Genomic DNA, 26,577 nt, shown 5'->3' on the forward strand with positions numbered 1-26,577 from the left:
TTATTTTTCCCCTCAATGACCAACAAAGTACCATAAGTACTCTCACTAATGTTCTTCTCCACATGCATGACATCAATGTTGTGCTTAAGCTTCTTATTTTTCCAGTATGGAAGCTTGTACAAAATACTTACCTTTGACCAATTTGGCTCCCCAATGAGTTGTCTCTTCTTGTTACTTGGATGCTTTCCTAAAATTATAATTGGCATTCTATCTAGTTGCTCTTGTATCTTTCCCACTTGTAACTCTAAAGATCTCTTCCGTTTCTCCGGTAAACCATTATGCAACCGACTATGTCTCCAACGATGTTCCATAGGTAAATAAGCTCGATGATTAATGAATCCAATTTTACTTTCCAAAACTTCTGAATATGGTTGATCGTTGCAAGTGTAACAAGAATGATAACCCTTTGTCCTCCACCCGGATACGTTACCAAATCCAGGATAGTCATGTATTGTCCACAACAAAGTTGCACGCATCTGAAAATGCTCTTTACTATAAGCATCATAAGTTTCTACACCTTCTTCCCACAACTCCTTCAACTCATCAACCAATGGTTTCAAGTAAATATCAATATCATTCCCCGGTTGATGGGGATCGGGAATAAGCAAGGACAACATAAAATATGGCTCCTTCATAACCAACCAATGCGGTAAATTATAGGGGATAAGTATGACAGGCCACATACTATAATTATTGTTCATATTCCCAAAAGGATTAAATCCATCTGTAGCCAACCCTAACCTTACATTGCGAGATTCGAGGGCAAAATCAGGATGTTGCAAATCAAATTCCTTCCACTCCTCACTATCAGCCGGATGCCTCATTATCCCATCGTCCACACGTTTGTCTATATACCATCTCATGTCCTTAGCTCTTTGGCTTGACATGTACAATCTCCTCAATCTCGGTGTCAACGGAAAGTAACGCAATACTTTATGAGGAATCTTCTTACCTTGGGTACGTGTATCTTTGTACCTAGGCACCTCACACACCGGACATTTATCAAGATTTTCATTTTCCTTCCAAAATAATGCACAATCATTTTTGCATGCATCTATATGCTCGTATGACATGCCCAAGTCACGTAATATCTTCTTTGCTTCATAAGTTGACCTTGGAACCAAGTTACCTTTCGGTAAAACCTTTGTCAGCAATTCTAGCATCATATCAAGTCCCTTATTACTCAAGTTAGTCATTACTTTTACATTCAACATCTCAATAACAAACTTCAAGATACTATAATCAGTGTAACCCGGATACAACTCACGTTTTGCATCTTCCTCAAGTTTGTCAAAATGACGCACCTCCTCATCTTCGGTTGCATTTCTTGGTTCCCCTCTAATTCGGTCATCTACCAAGGCATCGATACCATCCATATGATCACCATCCGACATTTCATTATCATGAATGTTCTCGTTCAATACATGAGGTTTTCCATGATTATACCAATTAATATAAGATTGCATAATTCCATGATGAAGCAAATGGATACGCACAATTTGAGGAGATTGTCAATAGCAATTCACACAGTGAATACGCAGACACGGAATATTACCACTCAAGTCCACAACCGCTCTTGCAAAATTAATAAATGCATTCACCCTTCAATATATGGATGACTTAATCTGCCATCGGGTGTCTTACCCATTGTCATCCAACTTTTATCCATGTTTGACTACAATTATAAAATGAATCCTACTTTAGTAAAATAAGGACAACTCATGCATAATGTATTCTAACATCTAAGTCTATAAGCCACTGAAATAAAGTTCTATCACATTCATGAATGCACAAGTCCATATTAATACTTAAACAAATATACGTTGCACACACAAATATACACTTCCAATATGAATTTAAACCATCTTATAACACCATGCAAGCCACCCGCTTGCTCCAATACAACAACCCACCACAAAACCAATCACAAACATCACAAGTATAGAGTGCTTACAAGTATTGAAATCGAATAAAGTAATATTCATCATATCTAATTAACAAGTTCCATTCACATTTTCAAGAAACTAAAAACACTCCCAATATGAATTTAAACAACCTTATAGCACCATGCAAGCCACCCGCTTGCTCCAATACAACAACCCACCACAAAACCAATCACAAACATCACAAGTATAGAGTGCTTACAAGTATTGAAATCGAATAAAGTAATATTCATCATATCTAATTAACAAGTTCCATTCACATTTTCAAGAAACTAAAAACACTCCCAATATGTATTTAAACCACCTTATAACACCATGCAAGCCACCCGCTTGCTCCAACACAACATACCACCACAAATCCAATTTCCAACATCACAAGTATAAAGTTTTATAAGGTTTTCAACTAAAATTTACTTACTTTGCTCAAGCTAAGCTTACAACTTTCAGAAAAAATCCAAAGTTATTGCAAACAATGTGAATTTAGCCTGCAAAAGAAAAGTTAAACTTATAAGTACTTCAGTCTTTATAATGAATAGCTCTTACGAAATCATCAATCACCTCACTTGAACCATTTAGAAGAAGAAAATTTAAAAAACCAGTGTTACCTTTTGAACCACCAAATCATTAAAAGAATGACATGATATTATACTAGAGAACAAAATCACCTCACTTGATATGTACAGTAATTTTAAGTCCCAAATTTAACGTTTGTTTCATTTTTAATTTCCATTAGCTTATATGAAACAATCAAGCTCACTTATTAATCATCTAACTACACTACATATACCACATTCACTATAGAAGAGCCAAGTAAATAGTTAATAATAGTAGCCCAGCCTGTTCTCCCACCAATTAGCTCACAACCATATGGTGCCAAAGTAAATTCTCATCAACGGATTCATCATAATAATATACTCAAAAATATTAAGTTATTAGAAATGCATCAAAATAAACTAGAACTATTATCAAGAAATTTCAAACCCATCTAAAATCCTACCAAACAACCAACCCCTCTAATGGTCATATCCCTCTCAAGCATTTCATCAAACAGCTATGTAGCATTCTCAAAAAGCATTGCATTTTACATACAAAGAGCAATGAATTGGAAAAACAACCAACAATGGGCATTTTACCACAACCAAGCCTACCCAATCCACCACAACTAGCTATCAAGCCAAGAGAAAAAAAACATCGCACAAGGAGAATTGAAAAAACAGAGAGCAGCCAAAAAAAAAAAAAAAAGGAAAGAGAAATGTATACCAGCGGTGAACAGCCAGTGAGACGACGGCGAAACTCCGGCATCGGCGATGGCTTCAACGGCAACGGCGACGGCTTCAACGTCGTCGTAATAGATCTCGACGGCGACGGCTTCAACGTCGTCGTAATAGATCTCGACGGCGACGGCTTTAACGTCGTCGTAATAGATCTCGACGGTGACGGCTTCAACGTCGTCGTAATAGATCTCGACGGCGACGGCTTCAACGTCGTCGTAATAGTTCTCGACGGCGACGGCTTCAACGTCGTCGAAGATGGCGTCGACGGAGACCTGGGTTTTGGTGAAGTTCAGGCCGGAGACGGAGATGGCGTCGACAGAGACCTGGGTTTCTCTCTTTTTTTTTTTTTGAGCGTGGGTTTCTCTCTTTTTTTTTTAGCGTGAGTTTCTCAGTTTTTTGTTTTGCTGAGGGTGGGAGCTTTGTTTGGGAGTATTTATAGTGGTATTTTAGCGACGAAATTATTTCGTCGCTAAAGACCACTTTTTGTGACGAAACATAAATTCGTCACTAGAAGTGGGCAATAGCGACGAAATAATTTCGTCGCTAAAGACCACTTTATAGCGACGAAATGCTTTCGTCGCTGTTTCCTACTTCTAGTGACGAATTTTTTTTCGTCACTAAAGAAACCATTTTTTTGTTAAGATTTTTAGCGACGAAATTTGAATTTCGTCGCTGTAGCATATTTTTAGTGACGAATTTCTGTTTCGTCACAAAAGGACCCAGAATTTGTTAAACTTTTAGCGACGAATTTTATTTTCGTCACTAAAGAAACCATTTTTTGTTAACATTTTTAGCGATGAAATTTAACTTTCGTCGCTGTAGTATACTTTTAGTGACGAATTTAGATTTCGTCACTAAAAATATATAAGTGCAAAACTATTATTATTTTTAGTGACGAATATGTTTCGTCACTAATTCTTCCTTATAGCGACGAAAGAATTTTCGTCACTAATACTATCCTACAGTGACGAAATATTTCGTCACTAAAAATTTCAACTTTTAGTGATGAAATATTTCGTCGCTATAGATTAATTACACTCCCGCCAAAATTTCCCTCCGCAGGCGCCCATTTTTTAGATCTCAATAGTGACGAAATTTATTTTTCGTCGCTAAATGTTATAATTTTTTTAACTATTAGTGACGAAATTCATATTTCGTCACTAAAGCTGTATTTTTAGCGACGAAAAATATTTCCTCACTAATTTTCGTCACTAAAAATACATTTTGTTGTAGTGGCAAGAAAGGTCCTATTTGACGCGCTCTCTCTGCTACCCATGGGGGGAGAGAAAAACCTTGAGGGTATGGGTGAGGCTGCTGTCCATGGGGCCAAGAGAAAAACCAGAGAGGACAATATCATGCCAGTTGTGAATGGGTGGATCCCCTGACCGGTCTATGTGGTAGTATGGTAGATTTGTGATGAAATTACCGTATGTTAGATTTTATGGCTTTGGAAATTATATTGTTAGTGCTCACAGATTATAATATATAGTTTCTTGGTATTATTTTGAGAAACTTTGTGTTTCGTCATTTAATCATTCTTGTTACATTATTACAAAAAATGATCTTGCAGTATTCAGTTAGCAATTTCCCAAACTAAAACATGTTTTGCAAACTGTTTATAATCATGAAACTTGCATTTCCTCCACCCCCATTAATTATGCTATTTACTGGGCTTTAGCTCATCCCACTCTCCAACAGTTTTGCAGATAAATTAGCTATACATCGGGCACGAAGATTAGTTATTGGTGGTGACTGGAGTACTATGCTAAGTGGGAGATTTGTGCCATAAATTGTTGGTGCTCAGTTTACTAAATTATTCGAGGCCATAGCTATTTTCTATTGGAGGTTGGATACTTGAGGTTTGTTAGCTTTAGGCATTGTAGGCCTAACTCCAATATTGATGTTGTGTATTCTAGAAGGGATTGTGGTTTTGTGTTATCCATTTGGAGTTTTGAAATATATTCATGTATTATTTGGAGGCACATGATTTGAGTTATTGTTTGTAAATGTGTTATAGAGCTCTGACTTGTAATATGAAGATTTTAGTATGGTTATTTATCCTTAGCATGTGTTGAGGAAAAACTTAAAAAATAAAAAAAAAAATAAAAAATCTCCCACGTACTCGCTCTTAATGGTTCTTCTCTCACGCTTTGGACCCTTCTGGGTTTGGGGCGTGACACACACACATAGAGAGAGAGAGATAGATATATATATATATATATATATATAATATGTATGTTTATACCTAATTAGTAACGGACCACACATATTCATAGTATTACATAAATGACTTGCAAATTAAATTATTTTTAGTTACACAAAAAATAAAAAAGCTCATAAAAGTAAAATAATTCAAAATTTCTTATTTTAATTTTATATATAGAGTTAGATATATTATTAGGTTTTTTATGATTTATTTATATTGGACTTCTTATTCTCTATACTAAATTAACTAATTTGGCACAAAATTTAATAACTTTATGAGTTGAAATATGATGGGGAATGTTAATGAGACTGTTATGTTTGAAGAAGAGTGTGAAATTACAAAGAGCCATGTGTTGAACATAAGAAGAATGGAGAGTATAGGGAGATGTTGGTGTAGCAATTTATTCTTCCACCATTAAATATCCCAAGGTGGTGGGCACGGCGGTGCATATATTGATAGATTTCTTGGGACACGATTGTTGAGATGAAATTTGCGTATACTTTTTACTAGATTCATGTTGCAATGATTTAGTTCTTTGAATTCTTTTAATCAATTCAAATTTAGCTGCTCTAATCAGCAATTGAAATTGATTTAGGAGACTTTATATGCGTCTTAGTTTGGGAATGCATCTGTTTGTGTTAATGACAAATTTTTTGCATTCAGCGGAATTGTTTTATAATTCTGACAATTTGTAAAAAATATATCATATATCAGAATATGAGAAAAGCTACTACTTGCAAGACAGTTATGCACACAAAATCTTAATATCTAAGATAGTTTTTTCAAATCTGTGTTTCTTTTTCATGATCAGGAGTTTAATTGCATTTCAATTCGTACAGGCAAGGAGGACTCAAGCTCAAGGTGCTCTGGAGTGTCAAAAGTGCTACTGAATTCCCATCTCGAAGAGCAGTCATTTACATCCGTTGTGTCTTGAGTTGTATCTGATGTGTTTGCCATAGTTGCGGCTCTTCCTGGATTTCTAATATAAAAGTCTCTAACCAGTTTAATTGCCTCCTTCCAAGCAATCTCTTCATCAGGAGTTGCATTTCTTTCGGTAGCATCTTGATGTTGCTGACGACTTATGGTTAAGCGAATTAGGGATAGAAATAGACAAATGGTAGAAGTGGCAAAAGATATTAGATAGAGAACCCCAAAGCTCTGCAGGCCCAAGCTTTCTGGTTCACTGGAAGTTATGTTAGTTGAGCACTCATGTGAGGGAGTCAACCATTCATCCTCAAGTAACTTAGTCTCTCCATTCTCTGATAGCTTTAAAATTGCTTCAGAAAAATCCCTTGCAATTGGTGAGCCTTTTGGGAAGACCTGGATAGGAAGCAGGATAAGATATCTATTAGTCTCTTTAGTAGTAGAAACAGGTTAATTTCTAAGAACATTCCTAAAAACAGGAAAAAGTAGAAAGGGTTTAGTTTTAAACCTTAAGGGCTATATTATTGGCTATATTGGAAACTCAAATAATCGTATATGTATGAGTATGAACTATGAAACACACACACCACATATAAAAAGTTATTAGGGGTGTAAATTTAAGGGTATATATCTATACTTGTGTCTGTGCTTTGTAGAAAACTTAAGGTACATTTGTTTTAAGATGGCCAAAGCAGAAGTATATTTAAATACATGAGGTTTGGCATAATGTTTGAGTTAGTACTCACAAAGCCCAATCCTCCAAATCTGTTGGTGCGTATGGTAGCAATGTAACCCTTGCAATACTTATTAAGGAAAACTTTCTCGTAGGGGAGTTCAAGAAAGGCAGCAGCTATGTTGTTGCTTTTGAATTCACTAGTGTATTGGTCTTCACTACTGACGTTCACAATATTTTCTGGCTTGAACTGAAGCACATTCTCCAAATAATTCCTTACAAATGAGTCACCATCGCAACCAATTTTCAAGTTGTTCATCTTTAACCACTCGATATCTGTAACATTTGGTCGTAGTTTCTGCACTGTGAGCATAGAAGACAAACTAGCAGTATAGCTTGAGGTTAGGATCAATACGACAAACAGCCACACTACAATCACCAAACGTGTAAAGTTGTTATTGATTTTTTCCCCTGCAACACAAAACAATGTGATATGAGTTCATTCTGCTAGTAAGCATAATTTCATTTAGAAGCACTCTAATTAAATTTGACCATATCTCCGTGGTGATTAACAAGTTCAATCTATTAATGATAAATAAAGCACAGTCAAGAGAATGTTATATGTTAGTTTTTAGACTCCTTAAATCACAATTGGATTAACCTAGTTAATTAGCCAAGTTGTTACTTAGTCCAAATTCCAAGTCTAGGTTATCACAATCATATCATGCATAGCAGCGGAAAATAAATAAGACAATGATATGATCACCCAGGAAAACCAAACCGGTAAAAAACCTGGAGAGGATTTAACCTAGCTATCCTCAAGGTAAAAAACAAATCCACTAGAAAGAATCGAAATTCATACAATAAGACTTACAAGCCCCCACGATCGACTTCTTATTGCTACCAACCAGTAGAATTTACTAACACGACCACGTGCAAGCTCCGAATCCACGGACTCCTTCTTTCTTTGGCCTTTGCAAAACACAAACACCCTCGTTTGTGACTTTGAGATCCCACTCAAAGGTTTAGCAACACAAACTCTCATGTTTGTGACTCCAAGATCACCCTTGAAGGTTTAGATCATCAACACCTTTGATGACAAGAGAAGGCAGTAACTTCTACAATACCGGATCTTGAGATTCTTCAAGGAATAGCACCGATAGAAGACATAAGAGAGCTTTTTAGGAATAAAACCCTAAATACAAAAGAGGCACACTCTTTTCTCTCTGAAAAGCCACATAAAAACGTGCTCATGGTTTCCTTTATATACTGGAAGAAGTAGATTAGAAACCCTAATCCTAAATGGGCTTGAACTACTGTTTGGGCTTAATTAAAATTCTGCAGATACGACTTTCGATCGATCGAGCCTGTCTTTCAATCGATCGAACTAGACAGATTATGAAATCTTCTTCCTGCAGCTTGTATGTTCTTGAATCTTGACTTGAATCACCTTGAGCATTGTCTAATAATACCTATAGACTCTAAGATCTATATCTAGACAAGTTTGTGTTCACGATTTGCCAATTGTTCTAAACATTTAGAACCTAACAAACTCCCCCTTTGGCAATTCGTGACAAAACTTTCATACAAAATGAAATGCTCAAATACAAGAACAACCCAATACAATAAAATGCTCAATTACATCACAAATCCCAATCTAAGACTCCTAACCTAGAAGTTGAAAGAAGAGGTAGAAGATCTTGATCAAAATGCACCTGTCTTTCCTGAAACACTCAACAAACACATCACCGCATGTGTGGAAAGAAAGACATATAAACAATAATATGAAACAGAATATAAAAAAATAAACTAACTTTCCCCCTAAGTTAGATACAACAAAAAGTTTTTTATATTCTTCTCCTAAACAAAACAAACAGTTCATCTATGTCTCCCCCTTTTTGTCACGTATTGACAAAGTCTACCTAATCAGAAGGTAGACAGAAAACATACGCAACAGAGTAAGAGAAAATAGAGACAACTCCCCCTATGAAGAGAAACAACTCCCCCTAAGAACCACAAAGGTTAAAAAAAATTTCTCCCCCTATAAAAATAGGAAAAAACAAAACAAGTTTTGGGAAAAACAGTTTTGAGGAAAAATAAAGGGGTTGGGGATAAAGAAAAAGACACAAACCAAGTTTAAAAAAAAAAACTAAGTTGAGGATACACATGAAGAAAAATATTCTCTCTTTTAATAAAAAACAAACATGGCACTATGTGACCCATAAACAGTTGCATGAGTAGAGAAAATATTTGCACATTGATTATCCATCATAACTCTTAAGAAAATAATTTTCTACAATTCACACATAAAAAAGGCATATACTAGAAAGTACATAGCTCAAAAATTAATCAATCAATTTTTTGATCAAGTTGAGTACCCAATGTAGTAAAGTGTATGCATGTTATGTGTGAAAACAATGAGAGATATGACTGCAAAACTGCAAGATGGATACAGAAAACAATGCAATGCATGTGAATCCTAAACATAAATGATGCATGGAAAAATCAAATTTTTGAAAAAAACAGAGCAATTTAATGCAGAAACTTCTCAAAGCACAATATTTCATGAATGAAATGCATGAGTATGAGATTAAAAGTTTTTCAAAAACACTTGAATTCAACCCAAATCTTCCAAAAACAAGTTTTTCAACCAATTGTCCTCAAAAACTCAAACATTAAGCACATTTTGCATCAAAATCAAGGAACTTTAATCTTGGATGGCCAAAACAAGATCACACACAATATAATGTACCAAATTTAACAAAGAGTAACTTGTGTAATGTGTGCAACTAGGAAAAGCTTGAAATACATATAAGGTGATATGTAAATAGAAACCAATCACAAAGTCTACAAAATTCATCACATAGAATTTGAAAAAGACTATCACCTAAAGAGTTACATCATATAACTCCCACATCTCCTAGATCATAAGCTTGCAATCATGTAAGTTTCTTGAATTTATGCCTCATAATATACACACCAATTTTAAGTCATGTGAGTTTGGCATCAAGCCTAATAGTACATACCAATTTTAAGTATTAAGCAATTAAACTGAGACTACACCTTATGTTCTTTTTGTGCATGTGCTACACTTTTTCGAGTACAAAATCTTACGATATGCACTAAGGTGTTCATGATTGGTTAGTGAACAGTGATGAGATGGTTATTTATGCCTTTCTCTAAAGGTTCAAGTCCGACAGTCAAAGACATGTGACTTCAAGATCAAAACAAAGTGATCAAAACCATAAACATCTTTCTCACACAACATGCACTACAAAGCTTCAACTAGTAAAGTGCAATAAGTAAGCTCATCAAAGCTAAACAAGGTACATAAACAAGGTACATAAACAAGGTACATAAACTTGTTATGTAAAGATAATATGGCCAATCCTTAATTATAAATCCAAGATGTGAAAAACACAAAAATCTTTTTGGTTTTTAAAAAATTTATGACCAAAAACAAAAAGCATACATTATGCTAAATGAACAATACAAAAGTAATGCATGACAGTGCTTAACTAAGCTATAGAGGGTACACAAACAAGAAATATCAATTTCTTAATTAACCCATGAGTACATGTACAAACTAGTACATACTCACACAAAATCAGAAATAGCTTAGCACTTATATAACACATTCTATTTAAGTTTCTCCATAATGTCAAGCATATTCTAAATCAAGAGATAGATCATAATTCATGTAATCCTCAAGAAAAATAAAACTAGACACAAAATAAAATATTTTTGTCTTTTTGAAAATTTTTCAATGTTTTTGGATTTTCTTTTTAAAAAAAAAAAAAAAACTAAAAAACAAAACAACAAAAGCAAAACATGTCCACAAACAATTGAAAGAATTAAATCAGGGACAAGTCAGCAACACTCACCTTAGAGACTTTTTTCTCACCCATATAGCACGAGTCTTCGGCTTTGTAGGTGAAGATCCATGAGAAGCAAAGTGTATTTGAGGAATTACACCAATCTTCTAAGAAAGACTGAAATCCTGCAAATTCCTTTCACAAGCCAATAAGCTTAAATTTTTCAAAATAATATGAAACAATTTATATGGACTTATGGCAGGAGAAATATCATCACATATCCTAGATTGAAACACTGAATACTTAAATTTCAATTTATGACAATTAGGACAAATGTGACCGGAGACACCACAAAAGTGACAAACAGGAACAAATTTAGGAACATCAGTATTCCTAACAACAAGTCTAGTCTCAGATTTTGGTTTTTGCCTCAACAAAGAGCAATTTGGTCTAATATGACCAATAACACCACAAAGGTGACAGGTAGGCACAAAAATAGATTTATTGTACTCTCTAACAGTAGGTTTAGACTTAGGTTTAAAAACTTCAGCGTCTACATCAGAACTTTTACATTTGTCTAACTTAGCAAAATAAGCCTTTTCTTTATTATTCCTCTTGAAAGGAGGGATATAAACTTTCTCAGTTTTAGGCTTAAGAGAAACAGAAACACTTTTGTTATCAACAACAGGCTCGGTACTAGTCAAATTTTCAATTTTAGCTTTAGATTCAACTAACTCTTGTTCCAAGCTTTTCATCTTCTCATCTTGAGTGGAAATTTGATTTCTTAAAAATTCATTCTTTTTATTAGATTCATATAATCTAACAACCAATTCCTCTTTTCAAGATTAGCCAATTTTAACTCTTCCTTGAATTTCTTAGCAATTTTCATAGATTTCAATAATTCCTTACGAAGAGTTTCACAGGCATCAATAAAATCAACAGAAGTATGAGCAGAAACATGATCAGAAAGACACTTCAAATTATCCATGACAACAGGGGTCAAGGATCAGCTCTTAGATCAAAAGATCTAAAACAAAAGAGCAACCCGCTCTGATATCACTTGTTAGTTTTTAGACCCCTTAAACCACAATTGGAATAACCTAATTAATTAGCCAAGTTGTTACCTAGTCCAAATTCCAAGTCTAGGTTATCACAATCAAACAATCATATCATGCATAGCAGCGAAAAATAAATAAGACAATGATATGATCACCCAGGAAAACCAAACCGGTAAAAAACCTGGGGAGGATTTAATCTAGCTATCCTCAAGGTAAAAAGCAAATCCACTAGAAAGAATCGAAGTTCATACAATAAGACTTACAAGCCCCAACGCTCGACTTCTTATTGCTACCAACCAGTAGAACTTACTGACACGACCACGTGCAAGCTCCAAATCCACGGATTCCTTCTTTCTTTGGCCTTTGCAAAACACAAACACCCCCGTTTGTGACTTTGAGATCCCACTCAAAGGTTTAGCAACACAAACTCTCCTGTTTGTGACTCCAAGACCACCCTTGAAGGTTTAGATCATCAACACCTTTGATGACAAGAGAAGGCAGCAACTTCTACAATACCGGATCTTGAGATTCTTCAAGGAATAGCACCGGTAGAAGACATAAGAGAGCTTTTTAGGAATAAAACCCTAAATACAAAAGAGGCACACTCTTTTCTCTCTGAAAAGCCACATAAAAACGTGCTTAGGGTTTCCTTTATATACTGGGAGAAGTAGATTAGAAACCCTAATCCTAAATGGGCTTGAACTGTTGTTTAGGCTTAATTAAAATTCTGCAAATATGACTTTCAATCAATCGACCTGTCTTTCGATCGATCGAACCAGACAGATTATGAAATCTTCTTCCTGTAGCTTGTATGTTCTTGAATCTTGACTTGAATCACCTTGAGCATTGTCTAATAATACCTATAGACTCTAAGATCTATATCTAGACAAGTTTGTGTTCACGATTTGCCAATTGTTCTAAACATTTAGAACCTAACATTATACATTCAGCCAATTTAAATGAACTTTTCAATACAAATTTTTCAATGGTGGATTGACTACTGCACATAGTTAGGCTTTTACAAACGTAATTGCATGTCAGGGCTCTATAGATCAAATTGATGCTTATTATGTGCAAAGAACAAAGAGGAGAAGGTAAACCAAAGTGCAGTGCTAAGCTGATTCTTCCATGGGCCACTAAATTCTGGATTAGATTGGCACTCCAGGAACCAAACAATGAGCATTGTGTATATCATGATGGCAGCAGTCACCAACCACGTGTCCCTGGTGAAAGGCTTCGTAAACATCAATGGTGACCCCTTAGGTTTTGTTGGAACTATCATGGCCAAACCTGACTCAGCATATGGAAGGGTAAAATCCACGTATTGCAACTGGTCGGCTAGTATGGTCATGTCACCAACAACAGCATCATAAGTCTTTTGTGGTATTTGGACCAACATGACAAGGATAAAATCTTAATCAGAAACTTATAATTGTAACCAAATAAAAGATATATATATATATATATATATATAAGTCTATAATACTAGTCAGTTTAGCAGTTTAGTTAATAGTCAATTTTAGTTTAAGATTTCTTGCTCTTCCAAGGGTTGTCTCTCTTATAGAATGACCAAGTTAATTTCTATAAGTAATCAGAATGGTATTGCAAAATAAATGCTTTTGAATCACAAGTGGCAATGAGAAGTTTCAGGATTCGTGGAAACCAACAACAGAACTTCCTCAAAAAAAAAAAAAATCCAAATGAATTTCATCTACTTGCTACAGTTTATGAAACTAATTTGATCTATAGAATCTCTTAGAGTATGATTGATTAGGGGATAGAAAAGTGGGAAGATAGAAAATCGGAATAGATGGAAAAGTGGAGGGACATAAGAGATTTCAGTTTTCTCTCATAATGTTTGAATGGGAATGAAAAAGTAGAGAGATGAAAGATTCTTTTGTTTGATTGAGAAAAAAAAAAAAAAAAAAAAAGAGGATAGAAAATATAATTGTATAATTTAACTCTTAAGCTAATATTAGATAAGAAAAAGTAATAATAATAATAATAATAATAATAATAATAATAATAATTTGTATGTTTGTAGTGTATGAACCAGATGTTTATTAACTCTAAATTATCAACGAATGAAAGGAGAGAAGAAGTCTAACCTTATTAAAAACATGATAGACCAGATCATTGTAGGTGCCATTATAGGCCTCAAATTCGTAAGGCAAATCATACCCCAAGAGGTCTAACGCCTTGTAAAACATTCGTGAAAGTTCAAATAGTGTAAAAACACATTTGAACGTTTAGACCCTCAATTTACAAATTACCAATTCAAGCTTTATATTAAACAATTAATGTGCGAAACATGAAATAAAAGCTTAATACAGAATTGGTAAACACTCTAACCCAATTAAAATCACATCCACAGCAGAAAATAAAAGACAAAGATTAAGGGAAGGAAGATGCAAACACAAGAACAACACACGATGTGTTATTGAAGAGAAAACCGAAGCCCTCGGCGTAAAACCTCTCCGCCGCCCTCCAAGCGGTAAGTAATCCACTAGAAAATGTAGTTGGGATACATGAACTGCAATAGACCCTCCAAGCCAAATCTACCCAATGTACCTATGCCCTCCAAGCTTCTTGCTCCAACGAGGTTGCGCCGAACCTATTTCTTTTCTAGCTTCCCGGATTCCGCTACTTCACCATAGCATCAACCAATGTAGATTGGTTCTTTCCTAACTGCTTCTCAGAACACCAAACAGTCCTCTCACAGTAATGGATATGGTGAGAAAAGGTTTTGGTAAAAGACCTCTCAAGGGTTTAACAATGGAGAGGAAGAGAGTTGAGGAATTTGACGAGTCTCTTATGTAAAGATTGTGGATGAATCAATCTTGTTTTACTCTAGGGTTTCTCTCTCAGAATTCTCTCTAGAAGCTCTCTTTCTTTTGTGGGTATAAGGGGTATTTATACTGGGGTGAAAATAGAACGTGAAGAGTCAGGTTTTTCAAAACAGGGGTGGCTCGCGGCTTGACTGAGTCGCGAGATCCAGCCACGCGATAACAAAACGGCCAGTTGTCCTATTTTGTCCTGTAGTGCTCCAGCTAGCATGACGCTTCAACTTCTGGCATGCTTGGCACGTGTACTACTTCTGGAGGCTTGCAGCCGCGAGTCACCCGCGAGATCCAGCCGCGAGACTCTGTTTTCTTGCACACTCTTGAGCATTCAACACTCTATCTCACTCACTACCCTTACAACAAACCCACCTAAATATAGGGTTACTAATTGCTGAAATATAAGCAAATTTGGCACGGAATAAAGCCAAAAAAGATGGTTGATTAAATTCAACCTTACAATCTCCCCCTTTGGCTATTTCGTGACAAAACCCTAAAACAGACTCTAGACTTAACATGTGAGTTGGGAACAGTTGAGCAAAACTCACTCACACTTAATTCTAGACACTGTGAGGCACTTGAATCATATGAACATGAAACTCCTGAAACACAACAATACACCATGATCATTGTATGCAGAAAACATGAAATGCATATGAAACAGGTATAAAGTGATCAAGTAAAGATGAAGTTAAGAAACAAATCATGGCTGGATCAAACAAGTAATCACTACAAGGTAGTGATCATAATGCTCATTCACACTTAGAATAAACACTTGAACATACAAGCTAACAAGAACAATGCAAGTTACTTGTATGCCCAACATTCAACCAATGCATAATACACTAAGTATATGCATCTAGAAACAATCCTACAAGGGCACAAGAGTGACAGTACTTAATAAGAAAATGCATGACATTTAGATAGAAGTACTGACTTAACAAAAACATAGAGGCTGCATAAAGCATGATACAAACCATAAAGCCTACAAGTAACCCTAAAAGTTTACAAAAGCAACATGGGTACAAACAAAGATGTACTAAAGAAAATGCACAATATAAACTGAAAGTGCTTAAAGTTTCTCCCCTTCAAAATGATGACAAGTTGTGATGCACTTGGAACATATATACTTGTAACCTGAAATACTTGCATAAAACACATTAGACCCTCAAGGTAAAGCAAGGAATAAAAGGACAAGTATAATGTAACAAGTAAAAAGCAATCAAGTAAACATGATGTGAAACATGTGAGCAAATTGATCATACACCAAAAAGTCATATAGAAATGACTACAATGATCACATAGCAAAGCAATTGATCATCCGAACATGCATTCAATGGAGCACAATAGCATAAGGAAGTATGCATGACCAATACAAGAAAACAAACATAAACAGAAACAAGCAAAACAAAGTTTTCTTATTAACTCAATGTCTTCTCCCCCTTGGTATATGCATCTCCCCTATGGAATATCTCTCCCCCTACAAATGTGCATGAGAAATAGAATTTCTCCCCCTAAGGATGTGCACAAGAGTCATATAGAAATGACAAAACACTCTGGTATACTCTCTAGAGTATACTCTCCCCCTTTTTGTCAGGAATAGACAAAGGGTCAAGGAGAAAAGAGGGTAAGAGATGAAGGTATGAACAATGATAATGATGCATGAGGGATGCGAGATGAATGAGAAAATGAAGCTCAAACCTAAGACAAAGTAAAATGCTACAAAGCATAAGGTAAATATGACATGCTAGGATGAAGAAATAAGGTAAAGACCAATGCATGACAAGGGTAGTAAAGGTGTGTGCAAGAGGTGGCTATGTGCAATGCAAGACCAATGCATGAAAAATGTACAAGTGGGGCAAGGTGTGTTAAATATACAACCAATGAGCCAAACATATTCCAAATGAGGAAACATGAGAAACCTCAAAGTTTGGTACTCATCGGAGTCCAAACAAGTGAGAAAATGTCTAAGAGACATTTTATCAAACACCTAGTATGCACACTATGAACAATAATGTGAAACAATGCATGAACATCATGAAATCCACCCTTAATACGTGTTCTTTCTGCCACAAGGGGCCAACAACCAATGCAAATCAACAAAAGAAACCAATCCCATGAAGAAATTTGACAAAAAATTAAGTTTTCCCAACCCCTATGATAAAAATCCCAACCAAGAGCACAAAACTCTCCAAAACATAATCTAAGGATTCAAATCAATGAAAAGAGTTTAAAATTACCTTATAGATGTTAATGGAATGAAAAACCATTCAAATTGGATGGGTTTTGATGTAAAAATATTGAAAGAAGGGTTTTAGAGAGGATGTGAGAGGTTTAAAACAAGTTTTCCACAAAAAAGCTCTTTAAAAAGCTGATTCTAGGTGTTTCGCGACTGATGTAAGTCGCCAGTTTCACCCACCAAAACACTTCATGCCAAAAGTTTTGGAAAAAATTGCTAAGTGTTTTTCGCGACTGGAAGTCTCACTTGCGAGGGAGTCGCGAGATGAGCCGCGAAAATCTCTGTGTACCCCTCGCGACTGGACTTTCCACTCGTGAACAAGTCACCAAAATTGACCCTCGAGAACGCAACTGTGACATGTGAGTCGCCAAAACAGGGCAACACTGTTTTTGAAATTTTCAGTTTTTGTAAAAACAAAATATTTTCCAAAAACAAGTAAAACACTCAAAAATCTTTTTGTATTTGAATCAACAAAGATTGAGTATGTGAAAACACATTTTATCAAGTATAATCATACAAATGAATATGGCATTCATTGAACATAAACTTGTGTGTTGTGTGTGGATATCAACAATGAGATAGTTCTTAGTCTAATGTGAAGCTTCAATGATCAATTCAACCAAGGCATACACAATTAGCACTAGATCATGTGACCCATCTCAATTATAAAAGTTTGCATATATGACCTCCCACAAGACTTGATTACATAACTAAGAGCTTTACATTTGGTTCCACTTTCAATCATAACATTTGATCTTTTAGATCCTTATGAAACAATCACCTCTCATTGTAAGAATGATATTTGATATTTCACCTTGATGAGATAGCCTTTGGCTTTTTGAACAATCGTACACTTTATTTTTGGTTGCTTTCCCTTTTTCCTAGTTGAATACTAGTATGTGCGACAGGCTTTTGCAACTCAATATCTCTTTACATTTGGAGATTTATATTTGGTGAGCTCTTTTTAGCAAAAATAAATAAATAAATAGTGGGAAGATATATAGGTATAAGTCTATGCATGTCTCAAGATCAATATAATCATTCACTAATCATTCATGACAAGTGTGAAGATCTATTTACAACAGTCACATAGATTTCAAGATTTCTTCCACAGTGATAAGAGTGCAAAGGAATAAGCTATGCACATAAATGCACAAAACCATTAGCACAAAGGTACAAGGCAAAACAAGTTTTGAGACAAGACTCAACAATGTCAATCAAACTTTTTGATTTTCTACTTTTTATGTGGTTTTTGGATTTTTGACACATAAGAAGGAAAAGATTGATCAAAAACAAAACAATGCATACAAATAGATGCAAAATGCACAAAATGCATGAAGATATGACATTTAATGTATAAAGGGTCCAACAAAGATTGAAAGAATTAAATCAAGGACTAGAAAAACAAAACAATGCATACAAATAGATGCAAGATGCACAAAATGCATGAAGATATGGCATTTAATGTATGAAGGGTCCAACAAAGATTGAAAGAATTAAATCAAGGACCAAAAGAGCAAAAGCTCAACCATAGGAACCTTTCCTCATCCAAACGGAACGATTGTTTGGAATGAGTGTCTCAAGAGAAGTGAGACGAGGGTTGGAAGAATGAAAACCGGAGATGCACATAGTCAAGGAGTTAAGAGTATTAAACATTTTCTTTAACAACATGCTATTTTCACTCAAAACCAGTTTACTCTTTTTCGCACAACTTCCAAAAAACTCAAGTTTTTCATTTCTTTTGATTCTTTTAAAAGCATGAAACTTAGAGCATTGAGGTCTTAGATGACCAAAGGCACCATAATGGTGACACACAATGTGTTTAGGTCCACTAGGCCTTTTGGGAAGGGATCTAGCAATATGGTTTTGTTCCCTCTTCAACTTATGACATTGAGGTCTTATATAACCAATCACACCACAATGGTGGCAAGTTGGAACAAACTTAGATCCATCCAAAGTCTTAGGTTGAGACCTAAACAGAGGCTTTGACTTAACAGCCTTTCTCTCCACCTTTTGATTTCTTTTGTGTGGAGGAACGTACACCGATTTGTCCTTAGAGGTAGAACACACAATAGGCACAAGATCGGGTACCACAACATGATTGCAACAAATATTATCATCCCTTTTATCAATGGGTTCAACAATCAAACACTTGGCATGCATCTTAAGAGATTCATTTTCACATTTTAACTCATCAACAAGTTTGTTAGAAAAAACAAGTTTAGCATCCAAGTCCATATTCAAACATTCGAACTCTTTTAGCTTTTCCAGAGAATCTTCAGCAAGTTTTTTATATTTCTCAACCAATTTGTTGGATTTATTGAGCTTAGCAATCAAATCATCATTTTCACAAAATAACTTGCTCAAATTCTTTTGAAACTTCTTAGCATTTTTCTTCAAGAGTTTGTCATTTGGAATATCAACAACATCAAATGATTCATGCAACATAGCATCACTATCATAAGGATCCACACTCATAGAGGCATTTTCACAAACACGTGACATGCTACATTTATCATCAACTAAATCATACAAAGAGGCATACAAAGCACAATCCATGGAAAATAAACACAAGGGGTCAAGGATCACACTTAAGTATTTAAACCACAACAAGTGTATCCGCTCTGATACCAATTGAAAGTTCAAATAGTGTAAAAACACCCTTGAACGTTTAAACCCCTAATTTACAAATTACCAATTCAAGCTTTATATCAAACAATTAATGTGCGGAACATGAAATAAAAGCTTAATACAGAATTGGTAAACACTTTAAGCTAATTAAAATCACATCCATAGTAGAAAATAAAAGGCAAAGATTAAGGGAAGGAAGATGCAAACACAAGGACAACACACGATGTGTTATTGAAGAGGAAACCGAAGCCCTCGGCGTAAAACCTCTCCGCCGCCCTCCAAGCGGTAAGTAATCTACTAGAAAATGTAGTTGGGATACATGAACAGTAATAGACCCTCCAAGCCTAATCTATCCAATGTACCTAAGCCCTCCAAGCTTCCTGCTCCAACGAGGTTGCGCCGAACCTATTTCTTTTCTAGCTTCCCGGATTCCGCTACTTTATCATAGCATCAACCAATGTAGATTGGTTCCTTCCTAACTACTTCACAGAACACCAAACAGCCCTCTCACAGTAATGGATATGGTGAGAAAAGGTTTTGGTAAAAGACCTCTCAAGGGTTTGACAATGGAGAGGAAGAGAGTTGAGGAATTTGAAGAGTCACTTATGTATAGATTGTGGATGAATCAATCTTGTTTTACTCTAGGGTTTCTCTCTGAAAATTCTCTCTAGAATCTCTCTTTCTTTTGTGGGTATAAGAGGTATTTATACTGGGGTAAGAATGGAATGTGAAGAGTCAGGTTTTTCAAAACAGGGGTGGCTCGCGGCTTGACTGAGTCGCAAGATCTAGCTGTGTGATAACAGAACGGCCAGTTGTCCTATTTTGTCCTGTAGTGCTCCAGCTAGCACGACGCTTCAACTTCTGGCATGCTTGGCACGTGTGCTGCTTCTGGCGGCTTGCAGCAGCGAGTCACCCGCGAGATCCAGCCGCGAGACTCTGTTTTCTTGCACACTCTTGAGCATTCAACACTCTATCTCACTCACTACCCTCACAACAAACCCACCTAAATACAGGGTTATTAATTGCTGAAATACAAGCAAATTTGGCACGGAATAAACCCAACAAGATGGTTGATTAAATTCAACCTAACAATTCGAATGCAGAAACCATCATAATAATTCTCAAATGTTGTTCTGCCTGGAACTCCAATTTTCAATCGTTTTGCAGTAGTTGGCATTTTCCAACCTTTTGGAGTTTCTTTTAGGTTCCCTGGCCAAATTACCGGACCAACCAAAGTATTTGTGTTATCATTAAAATCTCCACTTCCATTTTTTTCTTCAATTTTTTCTTTAAAAGGGCTCATAGAGAACCCTAAGTCTGGTATCCAGTAGTCTATTTCTTTGTATTTCTTCCCAACCACGTTTACAATCCTCAAAACAGGAGTTTCTGAGAGCTGGTTTTCTTCAAAATGTATTATGCCACTTAAACCAGCAAAATTGGTTGACAGCATATTGTGTAACAACATATTTGGAATACTAGTGTTACTAGTCAATCTTTCTATTGCTTGTATAACAATTCTAATGCTATCGTATGCTCTCAATGCAAAAATCCCAGGTTCGGAATTATCTTCCTCGGGATATTTAGTTCTGAAAATTCTCCGGAATTGTGCATGAAAATCTCGGTACTTTGAACTGCCTTCAGAATAATAGGTTTTGATTCCTAAAGCACCTTCCATAGAGGAAATAACAGAGTTGTTAACAGAGTCCAACAAACTTGTAATTCTATCTGGAATGATCCAAGCTGATTCTCCTCCTACAAGTCCCATCTTCTTAGCTTGTCTGAACAAGTGAATCACCATTGTTAATGATGAATCAAGAATAATAAAAACCCGAGATTGTGTTTTCAGAAGCTTAACTAGCTCTTCATGAACAAACTCTTCTGGATCAGACAAAGAAGAAAATGGCAGAAGGATCAAACGGTACTCAATCTCTGAACCAACATTTTGAAGAGCCTCAGATAAGAGTGATAACTTCCCAGAATCACCACCACATACTTCATCTTCATAAATTGCTACGACCCTTTGCCAATTGTATGCATGAAAAATATCTGCAATGCATTTTATTTGTTCGGGACCATTTGCAGACATTTGTATCAAGAAAGGCCAGCGAAGTGGTATTAGTGGTGGAGTGATGGCTGGAGCAGCAAAGGAAATAACCGGAACATTAGCTTGACCTCCAAGATCGGCTACTAGAGCTGCTTCATGCCATTTGTGCATGCCAATAATAACTTTCACCTTTTTGTCTTTAATCATCTCTTCCGCTGCAACCAAAAAATAAATATTTTATCAACTACATTCTTAAAAATCTATCTTGTAAACTGTGATATGGAATGGAGTGGGCTTGTGTTTTAAAGCTTGTCCCACAATAAAATTTTACTGTTAAATTAAAGGGTTAAGGGAGAGAGCGAGACAAGAGTAATATTGTTCGGCCTACATCAACTAAGGAAGTCTTTAGTTATATTTTTATTATACTCAAATGTTTACAATGAATTCCCAAAGCAGGGTCTTTCTAGGGAGTTATGGTACGTTAGGTTGGGAAAGGTTGGGAAGATGGAAAAGTAGAAAATGAAAAGGGGTGGAAAAATAGGAGGATAGAAAAAATTTTAATTTTCCTCATTTGTGTTTGGTTGAAAGGGTGGAAAAGTGAAGAGATGGAAATTTTTTTTGATTGATTGAGAAGAAAAAAGGAAGGATAGAAAATGTAGACTGTATAAATTTTTTCTTATGCCCTCACATAAAACATTATAAATTTTTATATTATATTACTCATTAACGTATTTTTTTTTACTTATTCAAATTATTATTAAAATCCCACTTAGCAATGGCGTTGGTGCCTATTTTTGGGTGGGTCTAGTACTGAACCTTTATAAGGAAAAAAAAAAAAAAAAAAAAAAAAAAAAACAACATTGATTCTGGTAATTTTTTTTATTCAAATTAATTCTGGTAAGTTGGTAGTTGTTAAGACAAAAGGAGAAAAAAGAAAAAGAAAAAGAATGATGTGAAAGAGTCATGCGTTGCTTTTACTATGAGAGTGAACTAAAGGGCCAAAAAGTCTTTTTGAAGTGTGAACAAAAAGCACAAATTTTTTTCTTTGCTTCCTCCTCGATTTGGGGAGATTTATTTTTGGTGGGCCCAGGTGAAAAACACCCGAGCCCCACCAATTTTCTCTCCTTCCTCCCCTTCTAACCATACACTTCCCAACTATTTTTCTCTCATATTTTCTTCCTGAATTTTCTATCCTCTCCAAAATCACCCCAACCAAACATATCCTTAAAGTTAGCCCTAGTGCCCTACAATATATTTGATTTCATGGGCCACTACATACCAAGCCCATAAATTCATATCTTTAACATTCTTCCTCAAACTCAAAGGTTGAAGTTTGATGATACCAAATTATAAGCTTGTGAAATTGAAATCTATAATAAAAAAATAATAATAATAATAGGAAAGACCCAATTGGAACAAGTCAACCTTGGTAAACATTTCAAAATCTACAAAAAAGTTAAAGGTTAAAGGCCAAGACACCAAGTGAACATAGTCAAAAGTTATGGATCAATGTAGTAGGTTGGATTCAATTCGGATTCATAGCCCAATAAAGACTCTGTTTGAGTTTCAAACTGGGCCAAGTGAGCCCGAAAGAATGGATGTTGTTGACATGGCAAGTGATGTGTCAATTCTAATGTAATGGGGCACTAGTGCGGTAGAGGCTATTGACGCCGCATACATGCTAACAATGGTACTAATGTGGTTAACTTATGGCCTGTTTGAAAGTTTAGAGAGGGAGGAGAGTAGAGGGGAATGGTTCCCCTCCACCTTGTTTGAATGTTTTTAAAATTAGTAAGAGGGAAGGGAGTAATTAGCCCTTCCCCTTGTTTGGATGTTTTAAAAATTAGGATGGAGAGAAGAGGAAATGATTAAAATAGACAAATTTACCCCTATTTGAAAATGGACTTGCAATATTGGTCTATTATTAATTTAGAAATGGTAAATTGGGAAATTTATCTAGTCAATAATTTATCTACTCTACTCTCCCTCCAAATCTTTCCAATTTAGGGGAATTAAAAATGAGGGGTTAGAGGTGGTTGAAACCCCTCCAAACTCCTTCCCCTCCTTCCTTAAAACCTTCCAAACAAGGTAATTGAATTACTCTCCCTCTCTCTACTCTACTCCCCATCCTTTTTTAAACTTCCAAACAGGCCATTAAGGCGGATAATAATGACTTAGAATATGAAACTTGGCAAGATGATGTCCCGAATGACATCACAAATTGGAACCGATATGTGTCATCACTGGCATGTGACAAGCATTGAGATGCATGCAATGAGATCTTGCTTTAGTGCGTGGAAAATTTTGGTGGTGCATCGGAGTACATGAAGAGCATGGATTGATGCACCGATCCTTTGGTGCCTTCCTTCTGGTTGTTTTTTGCACTGTTGTGTTGATTGGCTTGAGGTCTTTCTTATAGTGGTAGTTGTAAGGTGATTTTAAGATGGGGAGTCGCGACTTGCAAGAATTCCAAATATAAGATTTTATATTTTAATAATTAGTAGGAATATATATACATAAAAGACTTTTTTTTCTTTTTTTTTGGGGGGGGGGGGGGGGGAAGAGTGAATGTAATGGAAATGAATGAAAAGAATAATTTTAGAATATTCTTCTCTTCTCTTGTTTGAGAGTTTTAATGGAGGGAATGGAAAGCTCATTCCCTTGTTTGTAAGTTTAAGTGGGAGGGAATGAAATGGGTAGGAGGGAACACTCATTTCTCTCTATTCTCTTAAAACCTTAAATTTTCATTCCCCCGAAATTGGGAGGAATGAGAGGGAATGAAATTAGATTTAATGATTTTTTTACTAAAACTCCCAAAATAACCCTATATATTCAACCATTTATTTTAAAATAGGGTTCTAATAGTAATATTGTTATAAAATGATTCCATTCCATTCCTTCCATGTTACTCCCAAACAAGATTACTTACATTCCATTCATTTCCATTTCTTTATTTTAAAATATCCAATCAAGGCTACTTAATTCCATTCATTTCCTTTACTTAAATACATTTTATTCCATTCCATTTCCTTATAAACTCCCAAACGAAACCTAAGTATTTTAACACACATATAGGGAGAGAGGAGAAATTGTTTTAAAGAAACTTACATAAAAGACTTGATCATCAATTTTTTTTTATTTAGCTTCTTTTAAAGAAATTTTTTTGGTTCCACCACTGCTTAAAGAAAGTACTTAGTATCAGCATTATTATTCTGCTCATAATCGATTTCATCAGTAGTAATTGTTATTGATATATTAATGTTAACAAAATGTGCAAGTGATAGTGAGTCAGTGACAACATACCAGCAGAAGAGACTCTGAAGGGGTCCTCCATATAGAGAGACAGTTTGTGAGTCTTTGAACTGGCGTTGTAGTTTTGAGCTGCAATTTCCATTCCTATTCTCTCTTCTTTTCCAATACGGGTATTAACATCAATGATCAAACCTACTCGAGTAACATTAATGTTGTTAGCTTCAGCTCCATGGAAGACAATGAGAAGAAAAAAGATAAGTACAGGAAACAGAAACAAAGGTCTTGGTGTCATGAGTGGGAAAGGTATTTGGGAATTTTGTTTCATGGTGTGGGATATAATGCCTGGAGCTTCATTTACTGGCTTGTGACTTGATATTCCATTGTATATATATAGCAGACAACATTTGTTTCAATACTATGGGATATTCTAATTAATACCTTAAATTGTCAAGTAAAAAACGCGTTTTTTCTAGATGAATAATACAAGTGTTGAATCTTCAATCTTGTGTTTGTGTATCTTTGACTTCGTCTTCTACGAAGTCAATTTTAATTTCTAACCAGTGATAGAGAGGAGATAGGCTCTGATTATTCCAGGAAAGAAAGGGATATCTTTGAAAGTCGGTAAGAGTAGAGTTCCCTTGAATTATTATCAATGCCTAGGTGGTGAAGGAAAAATGTACTCTTGCTGAGATGATGAATACTTCAAACTCTCTAGAATGAAAAATCGGATTGTAGTTATCAAACAATTAATGTACAAGCTTTTACCGGAGCAAAAATCTATTCACGTTGATTTGTATGTGTACAGACAAAAATTATCAAGGAAAACCATATGGTTGCACACATATGACTGACGTGTGCAACCATATGGCGCTTAATTTTTCATTTTAAATCAATAGATAAGATATCATCGATATTTTTTTTTCTAACTTGGGTTGTTTTATATCATTATAAATCAATAGATAAAGAGGGGATGAATCTGTTAAAAACGCGAAGTGGTATTAATTAAACTACAATGTTCTTGATATATCATTATAATTTATATATGCATATGACATGAACGCATATACATAAACATTTTTTTTTTTTTTTAATTAGGGGTGGCTCCACATTTAGCCTTAACCTAGAAAAAATTATTATTATATATAAATGAAAGTTCAAATATGTGTATAAACACCCTTGAACGTTTAGACCCCCAAATTACAACTTAACCAATTCAAGCATTATGTCAAACAACTAGTGTGCGGAAAATTAACATAAGCTATAATATGGAATTGGAAAAACTATCTAAACCAAATTAAAATCACAACCCACAACAGATAAAAAGGCAAAGATAAAAGGGAAGGAAGATGCAAACACAAAAACAACACGCGATGTGTTATCGAAGAGGAAACCGAAACCCCCGGTGTAAAACCTCTCTGCTGCCCTCCAAGCGGTAAACAATCCACTAGAAAATGTAGTTGAGATACATGGACAGCAATAGACCCTCCAAGCCTAATCTACCCAGTGCACCTAAGCCCTCCAAGCTTCTTGCTCCAACGAGGTTGCGCCGAACCTTTTTCTTTTCTAACTTCCCGGATTTCGCTACTAGACCATAGCATCAACCAATGTAGATTAGTTCCTTCCTAACTGCTTTCCAGAAATCCAAACAGCCCTCTCACAGTGATGAATATGGTGAGAA

At 35.4% G+C, this 26,577-nt stretch overlaps 1 protein-coding gene across 1 annotated transcript; it reads right to left on the minus strand.

The window, feature by feature from the left end:
- Positions 1-6,225: 6,225 nt before the first annotated feature.
- On the minus strand, positions 6,226-25,246 carry LOC126726096 (glutamate receptor 2.9-like). The gene is made up of 7 exons (XM_050431221.1): positions 24,951-25,246; positions 20,694-21,862; positions 19,661-19,676; positions 14,002-14,084; positions 12,962-13,268; positions 7,094-7,491; positions 6,226-6,743 (listed from the first exon to the last, which is right to left on the minus strand). Exons 1-7 carry the CDS (start codon positions 25,222-25,224, stop codon positions 6,231-6,233), a joined length of 2,760 nt encoding a protein of 919 aa, XP_050287178.1. The 5' UTR covers positions 25,225-25,246; the 3' UTR covers positions 6,226-6,230.
- Between the last annotated feature and the right edge of the window lie 1,331 nt (positions 25,247-26,577).

This window comes from Quercus robur, chromosome 5 (assembly GCF_932294415.1).
Source record: "Quercus robur chromosome 5, dhQueRobu3.1, whole genome shotgun sequence".
NCBI lineage: Eukaryota > Viridiplantae > Streptophyta > Magnoliopsida > Fagales > Fagaceae > Quercus > Quercus robur.

Coding starts and splice junctions, on each gene's coding strand:
- LOC126726096 (XM_050431221.1), bottom strand. CDS start 25,224: ATGAAACAAAATTCCCAAATACCTTTCCCACTCATGACACCAAGACCT. Junction 21,863..24,950: donor CTTCAGAGTCTCTTCTGCTG/GTATGTTGTCAC, acceptor TTTTGGTTGCAG/CGGAAGAGATGATTAAAGAC. Junction 7,492..12,961: donor CTCTTTGTTCTTTGCACATA/ATAAGCATCAAT, acceptor TTTGTGTTGCAG/GGGAAAAAATCAATAACAAC.